The 22,642-nt window shown below is 43.4% G+C and overlaps 1 protein-coding gene across 5 annotated transcripts in view; it reads left to right on the top strand.

Annotated features, from left to right (window-relative positions):
* The first annotated feature begins 8,766 nt into the window (after positions 1-8,766).
* The window catches only part of ARHGAP6 (Rho GTPase activating protein 6), a 330,561-nt gene continuing 316,685 nt past the window's right edge, over positions 8,767-22,642 (top strand). For all 5 annotated transcript variants that reach the window (XM_068268347.1, XM_068268345.1, XM_068268344.1 and 2 more), the window contains exon 1: positions 8,767-9,121. In XM_068268347.1, coding sequence (XP_068124448.1) covers positions 9,077-9,121 — 45 coding nt within the window. In that variant the 5' untranslated portion in view covers positions 8,767-9,076. The remainder of the gene's footprint in view (positions 9,122-22,642) is intronic.

Genomic DNA, 22,642 nt, shown 5'->3' with positions numbered 1-22,642 from the left:
TGCTTCACTGTACTCCACTGTATAGTCGCACCGCATGTATAACAAACAGTGTGACGTTTCGGCAGCACAGTGTAAAAGGGGACGTAAAAAATGTGGGCACTCACAGATTTTCCCCTTTAGCCATAATTTGTATTGGCACCTTTGGCAATGCAGCATAAACTTCAGTGGCATGCAGTTAAGGTTAGGCAGTGGTGGGGGTATTTTAAAGTTGGCATCACTGAGGGGGGGGGGGGGTTAGACATCAGAGGGGGGTGGGGTTAGGGTCAAGGAATCTGCAGGGAGGGATCTGTGTGAGAATAGGGTTATGTTTAGCTATAGAAAAATATCGCTACCATTTAATCATATTGTATGATATTTTTATGATATTAATGATATTTTACTATTGCAACTAGCATTGCCTAATAGTACAATATCTGTAATTTTACCAATATTTTACAAGCGGATATTTCCAGTGACCAGATTTTTCTGGTGCCCTCTTATGCATGTGCAGGTGAAAGAACTCTTGCTGTTCCAGCATGTGCTCACATTCCTCCATCAATGCCTACACCTTAGGCGTGGGTCACAAGTGTGGAAATCGCAAGCGTTTTGCAGCAAAGCAAAATCACATGTGAAAATACAACTTAAGCTTTCCCATGGGAGCCAGCTGCGATTCTGTATAGCATAAAAAAATTACAATCAGCACTATTTTCTGCACATGCATGAAAATCACTGGCTAGTGTAAAAAAAAAAATGCATGCATTAAATTGCAGACAAATGCACAGATTGTGTGGCAAAACACTTGTGAGGAATCGTCTGACTTGCGTCAGGGAGTGAATTAAAAAAACGCTCTGGAAAAGCGCTTAGAACAGCACTTTTAACAAAAACGCACCGCCCACCCAAGTGCCGGGAATCGCAAAACAAAAATTGCCCAACGCGAATGCTATCGTGATCGGAACGCAAGGTGAACATTGCCTTAAGGCCTATTTTTGGTGGTGCGGCCTCTGGGCCGGTGCAGCACCGCTGCCGCCAATCTGTAGTGTGAAGCTTACTTCAAGTGGCAACAAATTCTGCTTTGCTGTTTGCCGTGTGCCACTTCCTCCTAGGGTGCTCTCTCGGTGTAAACATACTGTAATCCAACCACAATTTCTTACTGCTAGGAACTGCTCTCACCACAGAAGCAACCTTTAGGCTACTTACACACCAGGACGTTGCGTTTAGGGGACGTTATAGGGCACATAACGTGCCCCTAACGCAACGCCTGGTGGTGCTGGAGCAGGGCGCTACCAAGAGCCGTGTTACAAGCAGCTCTTGGTGCGCCTGCTGTGTCGGAGGCGCTGCGGAGACCACGTGAGCGGAGCTCTCCGCATCACGTGGTCCCGCCAGCCAATCAGCGGCCGCTCCAAAGAGTAAACACTGCAAGTGCAGTGAATGCCAAGTAGCCATGTGCCTGGCTACGTTGCGGCCTCTCCCCGCCTCCTCTCCGCCCCTAAAATAAATAAAAAACACCCGTACTGAGCATGTGCAAACAGTCTAACGCGGCTTAGCCGCGTATAAAGTACTGCATGCAGTACGTTGTCTTGACGTGAAGCGTTAATGTGTAACGCAACGTGGGCACTGTGAACAGCCCATTGATTTTTCATTGCTGTGCGGTGGGAGTGCATTACAGGCTGCTCAAACGTGCGCCTGTAACGTCCCACTGTGAAAGCAGCCTTAATCAAACTAAATCCAGTGATTAGGAGTCTCATGTGCATTAATCAACATAAATAATTAGCAAAATAAAATCTACTCTGATTGTGAATATTGAGTGTATTAATCAAGATACACAATTAGGAAGGATTTAATTCACTCTAGGGAAAGATATATCAGATAACGTTTCCTACATAACACATTTAATCAGTCCGCTAGTATGTCATAATACAGTATCTTCCACCATAGTGCTTTTTATGTTTTACTGGATAGCACAGATTCATCACAGGCAGGGCCTATTCCATAGAACAGTGTTTCTTCAACATTATTACATCATGTACCCCATTATGAAAGCTGGTGTCTCCCAAGTACTCCTATTGTGAATAAAATCATATCTGTACCCCATATTTGATTGAGATGTTAGGATTGCTCCATAAATGCTGTATAATGTGCTTCAAACATTTCTTTATGGCTTTAATTGACTAAAAATACTTCGGGCTCATTTACGTATTTATGTGATTTATCATTATTTTAATCCCCAAACTCGCTGTAATAGTTAGACCAGTAATGGCTAACCTTGGCACTCCAGCTGTGGTGGAACTACACGTCCCATGAGGCATTGCAACACTCTGACAGCTCTAAGCATAACTCGGGGAGGCAGAGGCAAGATGGGATTTGTAGTTTTGTCACAGCTCGAGTACCAAGGTTAGCCATCACTTAGTTAGACTATAACAAGTTCAAGGGAATCAGGAAATTTGGGCACCTGCAGGTAATGGACTATTGTAAAATATTGGCTACTGGGCACCAAAAGAAAACATTTGGGCGCCTGATAAATAGCGGGCACTGAGCCCGTGCAAGCAAAATTTTTCATTTTGAGAATTAGTGTTATTGTTTTGAAATTAATTTTGACAATTATCATTTTGTAAATTATTATTTTGAAATTTTTTTTGTATTTACGTTCTTTACAGCGTAGAAAGGGGGTTTTAGGATTAAGCATCAGGAAGGGGGTCCTTAAAGAGACACTGTAACAACAAAAACCTCCCCTGGGGGGTACTCACCTCGGGTGGGGGAAGCCTCCGGATCCTAATGAGGCTTCCCACGCCGTCCTCTGTCCCACGGGGGTCTCGCTGCAGCCCTCCGAACAGCCGGCGACAGAGCCGACTGTAGCTTCAATATTTACCTTTGCTGGCTCCAGCGGGGGCGCTGTGGCTGCTTTCGGCACGGAAATAGACGGAAATACCCGATCTCCGTCGGGTCCGCTCTACTGCGCAGGCGCCGTAAACTTGCGCCTGCGCAGTAGAGAAGCCCCGACGGCGATCGGGTATTTCCGCCTACTTCGGAGCCGACAGCCGTCAAAACGCCTGCGCAGGAGCTAGGAAGGTAAATATTACGTCACCGCTGCACCGAGACCCCTGACGGATGGAGGACGGCGTGGGAAGCCTCATTAGGATCCGGAGGCTTCCCCCACCCGTGGTGAGTACCCCCCAGGGGACGTTTTGTCGTTACAGTTCCTCTTTAAGGTTAGGCGTCAGGAAGGGGGGAGGGTGGTTTAGATTTAGGCACCACCAGGGGGGTTTTATGTTTAGGCACCACCGTGGGAGGGGGCGGGGTTCTTAGGGTCTATTCACACTAAAAGGGGTTCTTTGGGGGTGTGCTGCGGGAAAAAATAGACACTTACCTGGGGCTTCTATCAGCCTCCTGTAGCAGTCATGTCCCACGCCGTCCTCCTCTGATCTGCCTTTCCCCGCCGCCGGCGCCGGGCAAGTGTTCCTCTAACACAGACGACTAATGCGTGCTCCCATTCGCGTCATCAGAAGCTTACTGTGCAGGCGCAGTACGAAGGTTTCTTGTACTGCGCCTGCGCAGTACGCTTCCTATGACGTGAGCGGAAGCTAGCAGGCGCGCGGCCACGGCTGTGCAGCCACAGTTAGAAAGCATCCTGCGATAGACCGGAGCTGGCGGCAGAGAACGGCAGATCGGAGGAGGACGGCGTGGGACATGACTGCTACAGGGGGCTGATAGAAGCTCCAGGTAAGTGTCTGTTTTATCCACAACACCCCCACACAGAACCCCTTTAACCACTTGCCGACCGCACACTCATACCGCGCGTCGGCAAAGTGGCAGCTGCAGGACCAGCGACGCAGAACTGCGTCGCCGGCTGCAGGCTAATTAATCAGGAAGCAGCCGCTCGCGCGAGCGGCTGCTTCCTGTCAATTCACGGCGGGGGGCTCCGTGAATAGCCTGCGGGCCGCCGATCGCGGCTCGCAGGCTAAATGTAAACACAAGCGGAAATAATCCGCTTTGTTTACATTTGTACAACGCTGCTAACAGTAGCAGCGTTGTACTGGATCAGCGATTCCCGGCCAATCAGCGGCCGGGGATCGCTGTCACATGACAGGCAGGAGCCTGTTAGAGGCTGCACAGGACAGATCCGTTCCTGTGCAGCCTCGGATCTCCGGGGAAGGGAGGGAGGAGAGGGGGAATCCTGAGGTGGAGGGGACTTTGAGGTGCCCCCCCCCCCCCCCCGCCAGCCACACGCAGGTAGGAGCGATCAGACCCCCCCCAGCACATCATCCCCCTAGTGGGGAAAAAAGGGGGCGATCTGGTCGCTCTGCCTGGTGTTTGATCTGTGCTGGGGGCTGTAGAGCCCACCCAGCACAGATCAGCAAATACAGCGCTGGTCCTTAAGGGGGGGGGGGGGGGTAAAGGCTGGGTCATCAAGTGGTTAAAAAGCACAAAAAGGTAGCGCATAGCACTAACGATTTGCATGGGTGATTTTACCACGATTAGCGATTTTCGTGAGAAAATGCTGCCATAGGGTTACAATTGCACTAGCGCTTTAAAAAGCGCCAACGCTTCGACAATTGGAGGGAATCGCCTGCTAATCGCCATAGTGTGAATGGGCCCTTAGGATTAGCCATTGGTAGAGGGAGGGTTCTGTGTGTGAGTAGGGTTAGGTTTAGTTGTAGTAAAATATTGGTAATAGTTACCAATGTTTTACTATGCTCACTACGATTGTAAATATATTTTTGTTTTTATTGTTATAGATGATATTTTGCAATTTTAGCTTCACCATGTGCCCCTTTTTAATACCGTTATTTTAACAGATTTATTATTCTATATCAGCTAAAGATGAAGGAACAATAAAAAAAATTGTTACAGATAATATTTTAAAATTTGGGCTATACCACGCGTCCTTTTTTCCTGGTGCCCTTGTTTGATGTATGCAGTTCAAGTAACCCCTAAATCTAGCCCAAGTACCTCCTGGGGTAGGCGTACCATGTGTTGAGAAACTATGCCATAGAATAAAACCCTACAGGATTTGGTAAGTACAAGCTTGTGGGGTGTAGGGCCGCCCCCTTTCTTTCAATCTGCTAATGCCAACAAATCTCCAATACAGTATAACCAATTTGTTAATGTTCCAAAGGCATCCTCAGACCAGAGAATAAGCTTATAGTGTAAAATATAATTTTTTTTGATAAAACCATGCTAAAAGTTGCAGATACATTAGGATTGGGTGTTAAACATGTCACCGAGCTGTGGGGCGTGGTTCCCTTGTAAAATATGCATCAATCCTGAAGTGAGAGGGATATGGTGGCTGATATTTATTTCCTTGTTAACAATGCAAACCGCCTGGCTGTCCTGCTAATCCTCAGCCTCTAGTGGGCCCATTCTACTAGTGCAGATTTACAGCATTTTTCATGCATGTGAATTCAGACAGTGAAATGCAGCCTATTGAAACAAATAGGCTGCGTTCCAATTCGCATGTGTGGAAAACAATCAGAAAACATGATACATTTAGAAGCATCACACATCCAAATACCTAGAGCCATGGCACAGCTAGAGGGATTCGGATGCATCTTGCATCACTGCTGTGCTGGCATCGCATCTCACAAGACAGTGGAAACAGGCCCACAGACCCTACTATGCAAATCGGCGGGGGGAGTGGGGAGAAATACATTTCCACTTACCTGCCTGGATCCTGCACACCGCTTCTATCTTCAGCTTCTCCCAGCGCGCGGCGTATCGGTAAGAGTTCCCCCTGTGATTTCATGTGGTTACGTCATCACAGGAGGCGCTATTACCATAGCGACAGATGCCGGGACAGGAAGTAGATCGAAGCTGGCAGGATCGAGGAAGGTAACTGGGAAATTCTCTCTCCCCGCCGCTCTGCCTTGTGCCCGCTCGCCCGCCGCCAGCAGCAGAGCAAGACCCCCCACAGTATGAGGCCCCAAGCGGGGGCTTGGCTTGCTTGTATGCTGGCGGCGCCCCTAGCCTGTGGTGATGAAGATGAAAAGAGCGCAGCCTGCAGCACTTAACTCAGTTTTTATTGGCATGATAGCAGGAACCCTTTTCATGTCTGGGAAAGGAGAAAAAAGCATCAAACATGCCTGTGGTGGGAATCATAAAGTAAAGCATACAGTACATAGAAAGTATGCTTCACTGGCATCACTGCAGATGTTAATGGGCATGTTATGCAGTAACACACTGCATGCATTGTGTTATATTACCAGTGGATCTGTCGCACCGCATTGCTAAAGCTGCTATGTGGACGTACTGTTAGACTATAATTGCATTGCGTTAGCAATGTGATTATATTGACTAACTCTTTGGGCTCTATTCACAATGAGTTACCGCATGAGTTAAATAAGGTAGTGATAAATACCGACCAAAATATCTCCATTTTGAAATTCACAATTTTTTTTCTTCCTAAATTACCTCATGCGGTAAAAGTGTGGTAATTACCTCAAAATGTATCTCCAATTTGAGATTCTCAATTGAAAAGTTGGTGTTAATGAAGGATTTTTTTATCACCCACAAATGGTAGGTGATAATTATCACTTCTCTGCTTTTGGCCTTCAGGATGGAGCCTTTGGAGCTTTCTTTGCTCGAGTTTATGTCAATTTTACATAGAAGGCAGAAAAGTCGAGTGTGTCTAATCTCAAGGCGCACTTTCCGACCTCGTACAGTCTTTTAGGTGATTTTATAGATGCCGAGGAGGAAATTCATCTCTGCTCTAAAATATAAGCAACAGCATTATGACCTTTAAAGAAAAACATTTTTTGTTACAGCTGATACAAATCTAACAAAAAATCTCTAGCGTGTGTACTTCCTGCTTTCATGGAAGCAGACATAGGGTTAACATCCTGTGTTTACACATTAGCTGCTCTGCTGAGGTAGCCAGCTGGCAAAGCTGAGAGCTCAAATTACAGTTGTGATTATTCACAGATGAGGGGGAATTAGACAGGCTAAATTATATACATACAGGGTGCATTTATATATGTTTTCATTCTGTCCTGCGCAAGAGGTCCCACTATAAATATGACAGGCTTTCCTGGGTCGTCTCTGTGTAATGGGTGGCAAGTATATGGGCTGCCCTACAGTGGTCAAAAAAGCTTTTTTTCCGTACATATTGCTGACTATTTTATCACCTGTTTTACTGCACTTTTATCAAACATTTATCACACTTGGTAAATTTTTAGTGAATACTCAAAAAAAAATCGGTAATTATCACTGGAGGTAATTGTTCACTTAAAAAAAGTTACCGCACATGGTTTTGTGAATAGAGCACATTGTCCCACAATGCAGCAGTGTAAAAGCAGCCATACAGCAAACCCGCTACTTTTTAAAACCAAAATGTTAGATACTTACCTCAGCAAATGGAAGTGTCTAGTTCCCCACCCTTTTTTGGTGTAAGCCCTTGAAAGACATATACATCCATCCCAGAGGCTTAGTAACCCAACTCTGTAGGGTCTCATTCTGCATTGAGTCCCTAGTTTATATAAGGGGCCTATGTGAGGTGGCATCTAGTGCTACATAAAGAAGACTATTGCGAAGTGGGAGACTTGCGCACCGCCGCCGCCATAGGCACCATTATAAAAGAGCAGCTATAATGTGAAATGTGGGCACTCCATAAATAGCAAATTTCACACTAAGGGTGCCCAATAAATAATACATTTTACACGAAAGCCGCTATTTATAATGGCGGCGCCCCAACATTATCATAATAGTTGAGGACTGGCAGTGGGGTCGGTTAAGGTAAGGTGTGTGTGGGGTGGTTAAGGTTAGACGCGGAAGGGATCTTAGGCGTGGGGGAGGGCAGTTAAGGTTAGGTGTGGAGGGGGTCTTTTGAAGGGTTAGGCATGGGGATAGTAAGGTTAGGCATGGGGGGGCAATTAAGGTTAGGCATGGAGGGAGTGTTTTTAAGGGTTAGGCGTGGGGGACGGTTAAGGTTAGGCATGTGGGGGATGGTTGAGGTAAGGAGTGGAGGTGTGTGTTTTTAAGGATTAGGGGTGTGTGTGTGTGTGTGGGGGGGGGGGGGGGGGGGTTAGGCGTGTAGGGTATTTTTAAAGGATACCAGAGCCGAATGAAGATGGAGAAAGGGGGTGGGAAGCAGGCGTATACTGTCAGCAGTCTTGATGCCCACTGCTCTCCCCCCGAATTACATCTCCCTCCGAGTTGTGACAAATCGGAGGGGGAATAGTATTTAACGCCGCCTCGGAGTTTAGCAGCAGTGGGGAAAGCCGTCATTCGTCTCTCCCCGCGCAGAACGGAGCAGCGCCGATATAATATGCACCTGTATATACCTGCTCCCCCGTTTCTGTCCATCTTAATCTTTGTATTACATACTAGGACTGAATAATGTTGAACTGTTTATAGAAATAAGGAGCCTGGATATATTTACCACGGGAGTGGATTTCATCCTTGCTAGTTGTGTATCCTGATTAATACACTTGATATTCACAACCAACCAGGGTAGATCTCATTTTGCTGGTGTTTTCTATTGATGAATACACGTTATAATAATCACTGGATGTAACCTGAGTGCAGTTCTCTAGCAGTGTGCATGCAGTTGGTTTGCTGAGAGATCATGCTGTCACATCATCCAGCAGAGAAGAGGCTTGCAGTCACCGGTGGCAGAGACAGACGCTGAGCACTTGTTGCTGTCGCCTGCTGTGTCATAAGCAAAGGTAGCATTTATGCAAGGAAATCTTTTCTCCCCTTCCAATGAATGGCAATAGCTAATAGCCCTGTGTAATAGGTGTGGGAGGGGGCAGTCTGCACTCCTCCCTAGCAGCCCCCTCCCTTCCCTGCTCCAGGCACAGACTCATGGCAAGGCGAGGAGCCTTCAACCTGAATTGCTGCTGCTGCTGGTTGCATAGCCTGGAGTGCTGAAACCCACTCCTGGGGTGCCCGAGACCTGCTCACCTCCCCCTCTATCTCTTGGCACAGGACCACTGGATGCTACTCCACAGTCACCGCACTATCCTAAGGAAAGGAGCAGCCAGGCTGGGGCTCTAGGATTGCCATCATGTGGATGCAGTTTGCAAAGGAGCAAGACCTGTGCCTGCTTCATCTGTGGGTTTAACAGAGGAACTCTCATCTGCTGTGGATTGCTGTCATTGCTACAATGTTTGGAGAGTCGGTATTCTGCACCAGGAGACTTTGCTATGCTGTAAGTACCGCGGGCACTTGTTTCAAAGTTGCAATCGGAGTTCTGCTTATTTGCCTAGCGGAGTGTGTGACTGAGCTGCTATCAGGATTGACTCCATATACGTTGTGCTGATCAGTAGTTTCCTTGCTGCTTCTGCCGTATTGATGATGTGCTCAAGTCTAGTTTGCTTAGCTGCCTGTTATCTGATAAAACAGCCCATGTCCTTTTGTGGAAGCAGAGATTCTGTGGATCCTGGTGATTGCCTGTGCAGTGTGTATCAGATGTAGCCTAAGCCCAGCAGCATTGCATGTATAGAATGATAGACAACATCTGTTGCGCCTTGTCCTCTATAGTTCTGGGGCGGTGGGCTGATTTATAGCTGTGTCTGTGCTGAAGAATGTACATGAGAGCGATGTCAGTGGTATTAGGACACAGCACTGGCTTATTAGCAGAGGTGGGAGCATTGCTTGCATTGTGAAGGGTGTACAGTATTGTATATGGACGCTTTCCCAAAGTTTGTGTATCTTTTTGTTTCCCTCCAGCCTGCATTAACTAAACAGACCATGATTCAATTTAAGGAGAGCGTAAATATTTTGTTTTCTGGCTGAGATGATTATTACTTAATAAAGCGGAATATAACCCTGCATTTCAACTTTGCTCTAAAACATTATTTACAGTATATTATATGCAACCAGCATTTTTTTTTTACTAGACCAGCATTGGAAGGGTTACACAGGGCTTTAAAGTCCCTAGAGATTTCTGCAGACGCATCCGAACTTCAGTTAGATACTTTTTGTTTACAAATATGTATCTTTTAAGTGTTTATTGTGACTCATCTCTCTCACTGAGAATGAGCTTGGAGGACAGCCAAAGAGTGTGTAACTGTTTATCAATAGATACATCTAACTAAATAGAATGTAACTATCTGAACGTCTGCATGGAACTTAAAACCTCTGTGTTTAACCCTTCCAATGCTGGTCTAGTAAAAAAAAAATGCTTTTTGCATATAATATGCTGTAAATAATGTTTTAGAGCAAAGTTGAAATGCAGGGTTATATTCAATACTGTATAGCCTGGTAAAACTTCTATCAGAGAGGATCCGAATTGGTTCCCCCTTCCCTATAGTATCAAGTTAGTTAGCTAAGAAAATAAAGCGAGTACATAGGCTAGATACAATTTGGCCAAGGAAGCCAATAATGACCACCTCTGCCATTAATCTAGTGTGTGTACAGCATCCCTGACAGATCTGGTGTGTCGAGTGTCTCAGCCAAGTGTTAGCTGAGCCCATCGTACAATTCTCATCGACTACCCTGGGCTGAGCAGGCTCTTTGTAGAGGACTAGTAAGTAGAGCTGTCCAATAAGATGCTATTGCCTACCAGCTTGCATGTAAGCGTAATGCTGACTGTATGCAGCTTGAGACTGGGCCAATCCAAATTGACAGGAAGTGCATTTGATTGTCCCAACTCCAAGCTGCATACAATTTGCATTCATTTTACATGGAAGCCGGAGTTAATAGCATTGCATTGACCATCTCTAAAACAGATTTGGAAGGGAAATGCTTGATACCCATGAACTTGATTAATCAGTTTCCAAACCTAATAAGCCTTCTGCAAAATTCCAGTACTCCTGAGAGAAATTAACTTAAATTTTCAGTGCGACCCCTGCCTTAGGGCCCATTTACACTTAAAAGCGCAAAATGGCGCTGCCGTTTTGCGCGGGTGATGTGTAACGTGAAAAAAAAATCACTGGGCAACTATTAATTCTTGGAGCGACCTCGATTAGCGCTTCTATTGCATGATAATCGCGATCGCTTCTGAATCGCCAACAAATGCTGCAGGTAACGTTTTTGGCGATTGTCACTAATCATGATTCGCCCACAATTGCGGCAGTGAGATCACTGCCATAAACGTACTATTGTGCTAGCGCTTTAAAAATGCTACTGCAGCGATTAGCGGGAATTGCCCGAGTGTGAATGGACCCTTAATGCTGGACATACACGGTCAGTTTCCTTGTTCTCAATCGAGCTGCTGATGGCTCGATTGGTAATATCCGACGTGTCCGATCACGCGGGGGATCGATTCCCAGCTCGATCCCCGCGGACGGACAATAGGCAAAAACGAAGCTCTGATACGCGCTGAGAAGGACGTGCCTGCGTTCACGAGCGGGAATCGATCCACGCACCGCGCTTACAAACGGGGGCGCGCCGGCATCGAGCCACTGGCTCGATACCGGCGCATTATTGCGCCGTGTATGCCCAGCATAAGACTAATAATAAAAGCTATTCAAATGTGAAAACAGGTGAATCCAGCAGTGCTTTTCTCTGACTTATTGTATTCGGTAGCCTTTGGGACAGGAACTGGGGTCAGGCAGGAGGGCTGAGGGATCTGTTTTTGTGAAAATTCCTGGATTAAATAATTGCTGTTTTGAGTTCAGCTTGTTCACATTGCTAGCAATACCCTGTTGTTTGGGTCTGGAGTTGCACTTTTATAGTGGATTCAGTTGTTTACATAACAATCAAGCTGGGGCAAGGTGAAAGTTCAAACACTCTGGCATAAGACATCTGGATGTTTTCACTTGATTGTTTCTTTATAGGACAGCAAGCAATGCCAACCCTCCTCCAGACACCATATAAATGATTAGCTTTCCTGTACTATTGAGCACTCTGGCATTGCCTTAGTTCTGGCATGGCAGTTACTATCTATGTGTTTAGTTACACTGCAAGGTAAATGCGTTACTTTTACGTGCAGATTAATCAAATCAGGAAATAATTTATTCTGAAGTGTGCTCATTATATGTAAGGGCTGCAGGTTTGTGCTCCCTGTAAAGAAATAAAACTCTTCCACAAGATGTGTCTTCATGTAAATTGTGCATATTATACTATCTGTAATTTTAGTTCCTGCATATTTCTTTATGAAAGATGTTGACAGTATAAAGGTTTGTTGACAGAGTTTGAAGTGTATAAAATTTCTCCAGTGAAAAGTATCTTGAATGTTATCTTTGGGTTTTCCCATACATTGCTGTACGCTGGAATGTTGTAGATATAATTCTTATTTTCTTCTAATCTTACCCATCTCAACATGCCTGTGCTTATGTAAGAGCTGCTCAAATCCATAGAAAACGTTTTAGTCTTGTTGCTTTATTTTGTAGATGTTGTTTTGTGCACCATGGTATAGCAAACCACTTCCTCCTTTTACAATGCACAGGCATAACCATTTCCTCTGCAGTCATCTTACAGAAGTCAACTGCTACATATGTCACAGATGCTGATAATGCTGATGTTTATGAACTATAGTAACAGTCACAGCTTCTGTATCTGTGGTTAGTTTTTAGTAAGGCTATGTTCACAGTGGTGCGGCCGCTTTCCACACTACATTGTGCTACCTATGCAATGTTCACAGTGCGGCTATTGCGGTGTGGCATGTCAACGGACTTCATGCAATTCATTACCCCTAAAACGTGCACGTTAACAGTACAGTGAGGCGTATGCTTGAAAGGAAACGACACAATGCTTGGATAACGTGTGGCGCTGCTTTCCTGTTCAGCTGTCACAGGGAATACAAAGCAACTTCCACTGAAACCTTCTATTGAGATTTCATGCAACTTATATGCAGTTTCAAACTAGACCAATCGAAATAACTTTATTTATTTTATCCAATTTCAAACTGCATACAATTTACATGAAATTTGAATGGAACAATTTCCATCCCTGCAGGTCAGGTTACTACTGCTCTGTGTCCCCACTGTGGGTCCTTCTCCTCACTTCCTTTGTCAACTATTAGAAATCTACTCTGAGCCCTGGCGGTCGCATTAAGCCTTACATACATGATATTTTGCATACAGTACATGTAAAGTATGCATCACTGCAACTGTAAACGCACATGCTGTCCGGGAACCACACAGCATGCCTCCCATTATTCCAACAGATTCTGTCGCACCACACAGCTAACATGCCAATGTGAGTGCACCATTACAACAATCTCATCATGTTGGCTAAGTGACTACTATTGTCCAACGCAACACAATGGACTAAAATCACTAAGCTTTATCACACACTTTATCAAACGTTTGATAATTTACCTCATGGGTAAAATCTAATTTTGAATTCACTAAGGTGTTAAAGATTATTGAATGTTTTATCAATAAAACATTCAATAAATATATAACACCTTTTAGTGAATTCAAAATTAGATTTTACCCATCAGGTAAATTATCAAACGTTTGATAAAGTGTGTGATAAAGCTTAGTGAATTGAGGCCAATGTGGTAATTTGGGCCATGGTGATAGCCACTAGTAGTATATTGGTAATATTACAGATATTCCACTATTGGGCTATGAGTAATAGAATATTAGTAATTTTACTGATATTGATTGCTTAGGCCCCGTTCACACTTGCGGTTGTCTGCCAAACGGACCGGATGACCTGACCGGATCCGGACCGGAACCGTACGGTTCTGATCCGGATCCGATCCGGATCCGGTCAGGTTGCATCAGGTGTTCATCAGGATGCGATCCGGATCCGTTTGGCAAAAGTTACGTAAAAAACAAAAAAAATGTTGGGGTCTGGGAGGTCAGCAGAAGGGGGACCTGTGGAATCAGGCCCTCTGCTGTTTAGCACTCACCTCCACCTCCAACATGCTGCCAACATCTCCAGCTCGTGCTGCTCCACTCCAAAATGCTTGCCCATGTGTCCCCGATCCAATATCGCCGCAACAATCCTCATAGGAAGTGGGGTAGAACATCCGGATTTTTAGCCAGTGTGTTGTGCGCTATCCGGTTCTCATTGATTTGTATTGGCCGGATGGTGCAGTCCGGGTCCGCCCCGGATACGGCTGCCGGAGGAGCCGGACCAAAAAATAGCGCATGTTGGAACGGACGCCGGAGTCCGGATCCGGTCCGGCTCCGGTCCGGACGAAACGGACGCATGTGAACGGTGGCATAGACTTACATTGCTATGCCGTGCGTCCGTTTGGTCCGTTCCGCATGCGGTGCGGCTCCGGCACGGCGATTCCGGATAGCCACCGCTAATGTGAACCGGGCCTAAACCTAACCTTATTCTCACTGGAACCCTCTTTTTTTTTTTTTTTTTTTTTTTACTCTATCCCTAACCTACCCCTACTCCCACCACAACATGCACTCTTGCCACTAAAAACCTTCTTCGATATCTGTGCCACCTAAAAATGGAAATTACCGGGTGCCGCCGGTTTCCAAATTAACCCCTGAGCACCGCTGTAGTCACCATTAAAGGAATACTATTAATACGCAAGTGTTCTAAAATGACAATGTACAAATAATTTCTAAGTAGCTGTGTAAACATCTTATTACTTTTTATGTTACATATCAGAGGGATAAGCTTTAAAGGATACCCGAAGTGACATGATGATAGACATGGGTATGTACAGTGCCTAGCACACAAATAACTATGCTGTGTTCCTTTTTTTTTTTTTTTTTTTTTTTTTTTTTTTTTTCTGCCTGAAAGAGTTACATGTCAGGTATGTAAGTGACTGACTCAGTCCTGACTCAGACAGGAAGTGACTACAGTGTGACCCTCACTGATAAGAGATTCCCCTTTTTATCTCTTTCTTGCTCTCAGAAGCCAATTTCTGCTAGGAAAGTGTCTTATCGTTGGAATTTCTTATCAGTGAGGGTCACACTGTAGTCACTTCCTGTCTGAGTCAGGACTGAGTCAGTCACTTACAAACCTGATATTTAACTCTTTCAGGCAGAGAAAGGAAAAAAAGGAACACCGCATAGTTATTTGTGTGCTAGGCACTGTACATACCCATGTCTATCTCATCATGTCACTTGCAAAAGCGTTGTCTGCTTCAATGCACAGCCAGTGTTTTTTGCATATCAGACTACAGAGTATTTTTTTCTCTGAAAGCAAAAAAAGTATGAAAAGCTGTGGTGTCAGCTTTCACATACAATTACAAATGTTAACAAGTTGCATTCCCTCTGCTCTCTGCAGACAGTTCAGAGACACAGGACACAGGCAGCTGAAGCTGCTGAGAGCTTTCTCACACACCGGGTTTAACAGATGAAGTGTGAGGGAATTCCCCCTCCCCCTCATGGTTCACTTTGCCATCAGATTTGCCATCAGTTAAGAGTGAAAGGAATTTGATACAGTAAACAAAAGAGATAAGCACGTGAAATGTATACATCATTTTTTACCAGCACTTCAGAAACTCTCTCAACCCCAGGTTAAAAAAACATGTTAATCGATAGTGTTCCTTTAACATTACATCCATTTTTCCAGAGTGCTGTCAGTGCCCAAATTAATTGCTTCAGCTGCAAGGTTGATGGTCCTAACCAGTTAACCCTTGCCAAAAACAGGTAGTTGCACTTGGGCCTTAAAAAAGCAAAGACTAGAGATTGGATCCCATCATTTGTCTTCTTGGCGTTCAACCTGATGACTTTCCCCGCGCACATCATAAACTTATACAATTTATTGTGAATGCCACTAAGACCTACATAGCTTCACAATAGCTGCAACCTTTATTAGCTTATCAGGTGTTCCTTACCGTATCCAGATTACTATGCTAAATGAAAAAATGAAGACAAATTTATTGGATAGAAACCCCCATATTAGAAAGTTTGGCTCCTTTAGATTTGTGAAATGTGTTCTCCATAGGTAATTGAAGTGCTTTATCAAACTTTTAGGCAATGATTGTTACTTTAAGCGGATTGTGTGGTGTTTAATACCATGACCATGCCTATAATCCAAGTTCTTTTCGTAGGTTGAGATGTTTTCTATTAGATAAACTGTGTGTTTTATGCAATTTTTCGTAAAAATCCTTTTCTATAGTTTCCAATTGATCTTACCATGACTTTTCCTTTGCCATGTTACCCGTATCTTTCTATTTTTCACAAAAGTTTTTGAAACTAAAAAGGCAAAGGCAGTCATTCTTAATATAATCAACATGCATTTATTAAAGTGTTAGTCAATGGGAAAAACAAACAAACAAACAGCAAATAGCTCAATTTTTGTTTTCACTGCTTCTGCGTTTTGTTTCAGTATTTCCTTTTTTTTTCTTTTTTTTTTTTTTTCTTTTTTTTTTCTTTAGTATGTAGACTTTTTTTTCCCTTAATGCTGAGAATACACGGGTTGATTCTGGCGCTCGATTCTGCGCCTGATCGTTTTGCCCACTGAATTCTCTTATCCTCCGCTCGTTTTTCTTCTTATTTTTTTATTTTTTTTCAGTTAATTTCAATGGTGAATCGAGCGGCAAAATGATCGAACGGTGAGCGGACACGTCGGAAATTATCTATCGAGCCATCTTATTGGCTCAGAATCGAGCCGTGAATTCCCAGTATTATACTGTACTTCTGTTCACATATCAAGCACGCTTATTTTCTATCAGTTGGTTAATCATCACCAGGAAAGTGTTTAGATTAGCTACTGTAGCTACAATTGGCAGGTGGAGGATTACACGGCAGCTGTAATAGGTGTATGCGCTTCCACATACCTAGAAAGTGAATTCTTTCTACCTCAATAAGCATTCTTTCAGAGTGTGTATATAGTCATCCCCCCCAAGCATTGCACAGTCTCTTTGCTTATATATGAGAAGATCTGGAGAAGTTTTCCAGGTACTGAAATTCACGATAGTTTCTTTGGATGAGATCCATAACAGATGCATGGTTTTAAACGGGGATTAAGCAGAATGCTTGATAGCCAAATGTTGTTTTATAAACATCAGCATAGACATACACAACTAATATGTCACACAGAAAAATCTTGGACCAGAAATGGGGTGGGAGACACGCACACTGCACACCTAGAAGCGCTAGCGTAATCGCAAACGCTCAGCTTTTTTATAAATGATTTTTCTAAGTGATTCCAGGCATATACCTAGTGTCTTTCTAGGTATTCCTAAGGGATTTGTGGGATTTGTGGAGCGTTTTTGGTGTAGAAATGTTTAATTTTTTGCACAGTTTATTTATTAAAAAGCTTGGAAAATCACTCTGTTCTAACGTTTTTTTAGAGCCATTTTCCCTTTTTCAATACTTAACATTAAAGCTGAATCACCTCAGAAATGCTGCAGGAATTGCATTTTGGGGGAAAAAAAAAAATCACATCGCTCTGATGTGATCCATCCCATACAAATACATTAGTCAAGAGCTTTTCAAATCGCTAGCGTTTTTAAAAGCACTCTGAAGTGTTCTTGGTGCACGCACGCACGCACACACACACACACACACACACACACACGTGTAAAAAGGGCACCACAATAAAAGAAAATTAAGGTGAGGGACCTGTTGAGGTTGACACATTATTTCCCTTTTAACAATACTAGTTATCTGGCAGTCCTGCTGATCTTTCTGATCAGTAGTATCTGAATTGCTCACCTGAAACAAGCATGCAGCTAATTTTGGGAGATTTTTGTCACCTGATCTATGTGTTTGTTCAGGGTCTGTGGCTAAAAGGATTAGAGGCAGAGCATCAGCAGGACAGACAACCGATACCTAATTAGGGTAGTAAAATAGTATTTTTTACCAATATTTTACTATTGCCTAACCTCTATCGATCTATAACTGCACCCCTCTGCCTAACCCTAATAGGCCCCCAACCTATGCGGAACTATAAATGGACCCCCCCCCGCACAACCTATGTCTAACCTTAAAGGATACCCGAAGTGAATTGTGACATAGACATGGGTATGTACAGTGCCTAGCACACAAATAACTATGCTGTGTTCCTTTTTTTCTTTCTCTGCCTGAAAGAGTTAAATATCAGGTATGTAAGTGGCTTACTCAGTCCTGACGACTTTTTACCTTTTTACCTCGTTCTCCTTTTTACCTCGTTCTTGCTCTCAGGAGCCATTTTCTGCTAGGAAAGTGTTTTATAGTTGGAATTTCTTATTAGTGAGGGTCACACTGTAGTCACTTCCTGTCTGAGTCAGCCACTTACATACCTGATATTTAACTCTTTCAGACAGAGAAAGAAAAAAAGGAACACAGCATAGTTATTTGTGTGCTAGGCACTGTGCATACCCATGTCTATGTCACATGTCACTTGCGGTTATCTTTTAAGTGACCCCTCCTCCCTAATTTTAACTAAACTACACTACAAATCGCTGGATCTGGACCCCACTGTTGCTGCAAGCGGATCGCAACAGTTTTCTAGATATGCGATTGTGACCGCGCTCCTCTTTATGCAAGAACGCAGCCATACTGTGCCTGTGCCATAACGGCCATGCTTGCACAGCAGGCCAACAAGTGGCTTCCTGATACTGGGCAGGCTTAGCTTTACTTGCACAGTACAGCTGTGTTTGTGCATGAAGAGGGGCATGGTTGTGATCATACAGAGCATACTTGAGCAGCAGCAGCAGCAATGATCTCCAGGAGCATGTGGGAAGCCTCTGAAGGCTACCTTCTTCTTAGGTAAGTATCTGTTTTTTCTTTCCTGCCGCCTTGAGTTCTCTTTAATAGTGTATGGTAGCCTTTCAAATGACTGTGATAAGTAATGAACCACTGATTTACAGTGCAGCTCTCTTCCTTCCAGCCTTAAAACTGTTTTAGGGCTCTTTCCCACTATGAAACACAATCTTGCTGTGATCCCGTTTTCAAGCTAATTTCCACTAATGTGATTGCGATTGAGCTCTCTATGGTGTTCTCCCCAGGCTCTTTTAGCCGGGTTCTCCACCCGGCTAATTTATGTGAGCACCCAGCTGTCATTGGCACACCACCTCATCTCCCAGGCCTAAGTGACCGTATCAGAAGCTGACTGTTTTAAACAGTGGAAATAGTACATTTTCTTAAATATTTTGGGGGACTTCAACGTTAAGGAATAAAGCCCTTTTGTATTTGTGATGGGAGTGGTGCAAATACCTTCCGCTTTAAGAAAGCAATAGTGTACTTCATAGATAAGAACATGAAAGACCTCTTGATTTTTTTCCCCCCTTTTGTTCTGTGACATCCACGCTTGTGTCTGTACAAAAACGGACAAGTTCATCTGATTCACATACAGATCAGTGGGAAAAACAATCAGTCACTGCACTTTCTGTCACTGGATGAAAGCTGTCAGTGCACAGTAGGATGAGGCTTTCATATTATCACAGGCAGTTCTCTCCCTCTTTGTTCTTCATCCATAGAACAAGTATGAGTCACACTGGCAGTACTAGCATACTGCCAGAAGTGCAGATATACCTGGATAGATGTTAGTACAAGTGCAGCATCTCATTCCAGAAGAAATATTGTTTTAGCAAACAAGTAGTCATATAACGTAACGAGTACCGGAGATCACCTTGCCCAACACACAGTAGTAGCTTTTTTTATTTTATTTTTGTGGATACATGCAAAAACGATCTGTGCTATGTTATATCCCTGATTTTCAAGTTTAAAGGACAATGATTGCAAATATTTGTAAAATTGAATATATCGTACATGTGTATTATTTGTAAATTTTGTTCCTGGGAAAATGCACTATAAATGTATTTTTCCCTATGTAGCTGTCACTTACAGTGGCTAGTAAAAGTATGACAGATTTTGGACTAGTCCATTTCCTCACATGGAATTTTCAGTATTTTTTTTATTCTTTTCAAATGTTCTCCCTGGAAAGGGAGTGAAAACTATTCGGGAAGCCATCCAGGAAGGGGGTGCTTTTGAAAATGAATGAATTCCCAAGAATCCCCCATGAGGAGGTAACTTTTGTTAAAAATCTGACAGATCTTTCACATTTCTACTGCCTACTGTAAGCGCTAGGAACATAGGAAAAATGTGTTATGCTGCAGTACTCATGTATTTAAAATTGAAAGTGTACCAGAGAATTAAGTCGCCCCAAACTCACCCTCCCTCTCCCCTGCAAAATCCACGACTTTCTTGGTCATGGATTTTGCTGCCCTGAGCGCTTCCGTGTGAGGCAGAGCTGTGAGCTGCAGCTCTGCCTCCACAAGCGTCTGTCAGCACGTATCTCCGCCTCTCCCCGCCCCTCTCAGCGAAGGAAGACTGAGAGGGGCGGGGGAGAGGTGGCGATCCGGGCTGAGAGGCAGAGCTGCGGCTCATAGCTCTGCCTCTCATGGAAGCGCTTCCCGGATTGCCCCCCAGGGAGTTGGGGGGGATTTAGATAGATTACAGCGGCGTGGTTGCGGTGGTTTAGTTAGGTCAATCATGTTAAACACATTTTTAAAATAAAAAGATGGTTTTTACAAGACTTCAGAGTCTTTTTAAGCATGGATTAATATGGCTCTATGAGCTAGGTCTTGAAACACCCAAAGCTACAGATATTAATCCATGCCATACACTGATGAGGATCAACCAGTCCAAAACAATCTGTATGCATGTTGGATTTGTGTGGCTCTGTACAATTAACAAGCTGACATATCATTGCATTCCAGCAGATATGGAGGTGTGTTTAGCTTGCAGGGACAACAAACGGACGATTTGCTTATTCAGTTCTAACCTTAATAATTGCAAATACCTTCTGTTTTAAGAAGGCAAACTTCTGTTTTGAGTAGTGTTTTTAGTAAGAGGGCTTTTCAGTCTTTTTTAGCCCCTTAATCCTAGGATAAGCTTGCTGGGCAAACTGTAACTCTAGCTACATGTAAGTAGTGTTTAGAAACCTATTGGTGTGGTGTTTGGCATAAGGAAGCTGGAAACAGCCACAACACTCTTTTGTATAAGTATACTGGCTGCTGATAATGTAGAAGGGATTTTGAATAACAGGCAACCAGATAATTTTCTAAATATTGATCAAGTTATGAAAAGGTTGTTGACTTTGCATAGTTGCATTGTAACTACTCTTTTTATTTATTTATTATTATTATTATTATTATTAATATATTGCCGACATCTTCCGCAGCGCTGTACAGAGCATATAGTCTTGTCATCCTTTTTAATGCTTGTAATGCGCAATATGATATAGCTGTCTGTTTTAGCATGTATAAGTATAAAATATATAACTTTCTGCAGTTTAGCACTTCATGTTTAGACTGCAATTATACATCGGTTTTCCCTTGGCCATAGTGCCATTATAGCACAGAACTATCGTAGTTTTATTTATTTAAATCACATGAGGATAGTGTAAACAGTAGAAATTGAATGGCTTCATACAAAGAGGAATTGTGCAAAGGGCCGTTAAGAAATGCAGGTAAGCATATCGCTGTGTCCATTTTGCTGCCTCTTTGCATTTCTTAACTTGCCTGCTAAAAAGATAACATTTTTGATAAGGCAGAGCTTTTCAACTTCAGTCACAGTGATAACATAATGAGGAAGTGATGGATTTCTCACATACCAAGCCAGAAGGCCCTTTAGGTGGTGCTTATTTCTATAAACAAACCGCTAATTGATAAATGATTTTAGTTTTCCCTGCACATGTGGTAGAGAAGGTGCATTTCCGCAGTTGTCAGTTAACTGCTGTGTGGAGAGTCAAGGCTGTCTGTGCTGAAGCGTAGGTGCGTGTACAGCTTTTCACAATAGCCCGAGCATCCACACAGAGCTGAGAAAATACATTTGTGAATGAGCGGCAAGGCTACAGGAAGTACTTATCTGATGGTTAACCATGAAGAAGTGATGAAAAAAAAAACATTGAGTGGGATATGAACACATACAAGAATATAGAAAGTAAAAAGCACAAATAGAGAAAAAGTATTTATCGAAAACCTTTGCTGGTTTTCTGAAGCTGTAATGCTTGTTGCGATCACGTGCTTCTGCTTTTTGATTATTTTCATTAGGAAACTATTGGTTTTAAAACAATTAGCATGTACAGCATGTTCCTTTGCCTTGTTCTAGAAGCAACTGAGAATGGCCCTTATGCTGGGAATACACGTTTCATTTCTGGCACTCATTTCTCCTCTCGATTGTTTTTGCCGCTCGATTCTGCAATTGATTCTATTATCGTCCGCTAGTTTTTTCTTTTTCCATTCACTTCTATCAGATATCGAGCGGCGAAAGGATCGAAAGGGAGATATAACATGTCGGAAATTATCGAACCATCTAATCACCTCAAAAACGAACAGTGTATTCCCAGCATTACTGGCCAAAGTCTCTGAAGAACTAATCTGAAGTCGCATAGTTTAGGATGTGTTCACACTATGCATTTTGCAATGCACTATCATTTTAGTGGTACTGCAACGCACTGCAGTGGTCCCACAATGGGCCCATTCACATCAGTACTTTAGTTTCATGATGTGTTGAGTTCAGTTATAATAGCGCAAGCCAAGCTGTGTGTTACCAGACAATGCACTTGTAACGCCCTGGGTTAGAAATGAATTAAGACTAGGTACTGTGTGTTGTAACCCATGCATTCCCAGAAGACGCTAATTTTGAAATCTGTTGTAATGTATTCCATACACATCGCAGCACATTCAGTACGAAATTAGCCTTACAGTACCAGGCTTGGAAAAACAAAAGTTTGCTTTCTTAAAACAGAAAGAATTTGCGATAATTCAGGTTGGAGTGAGCTTGAGATGTCTCCCAGGGCATCACTGCTGAATATATGCAAATTAACCATTGTACCCGTAATGTGTGATATAAAACCACACTGGAAACCACTCTGGATCACCCTCAGCAAAAACAATCACTGTTTCCAATTATCATAGAAAAAACAG

This window comes from Hyperolius riggenbachi, chromosome 2 (genome assembly GCF_040937935.1).
Source record: "Hyperolius riggenbachi isolate aHypRig1 chromosome 2, aHypRig1.pri, whole genome shotgun sequence".
In the NCBI taxonomy this organism is placed as follows: domain Eukaryota; kingdom Metazoa; phylum Chordata; class Amphibia; order Anura; family Hyperoliidae; genus Hyperolius; species Hyperolius riggenbachi.
Note: the sequence above shows the minus strand (reverse complement) of the source record. Positions and strands in the feature narration are given on the sequence as shown.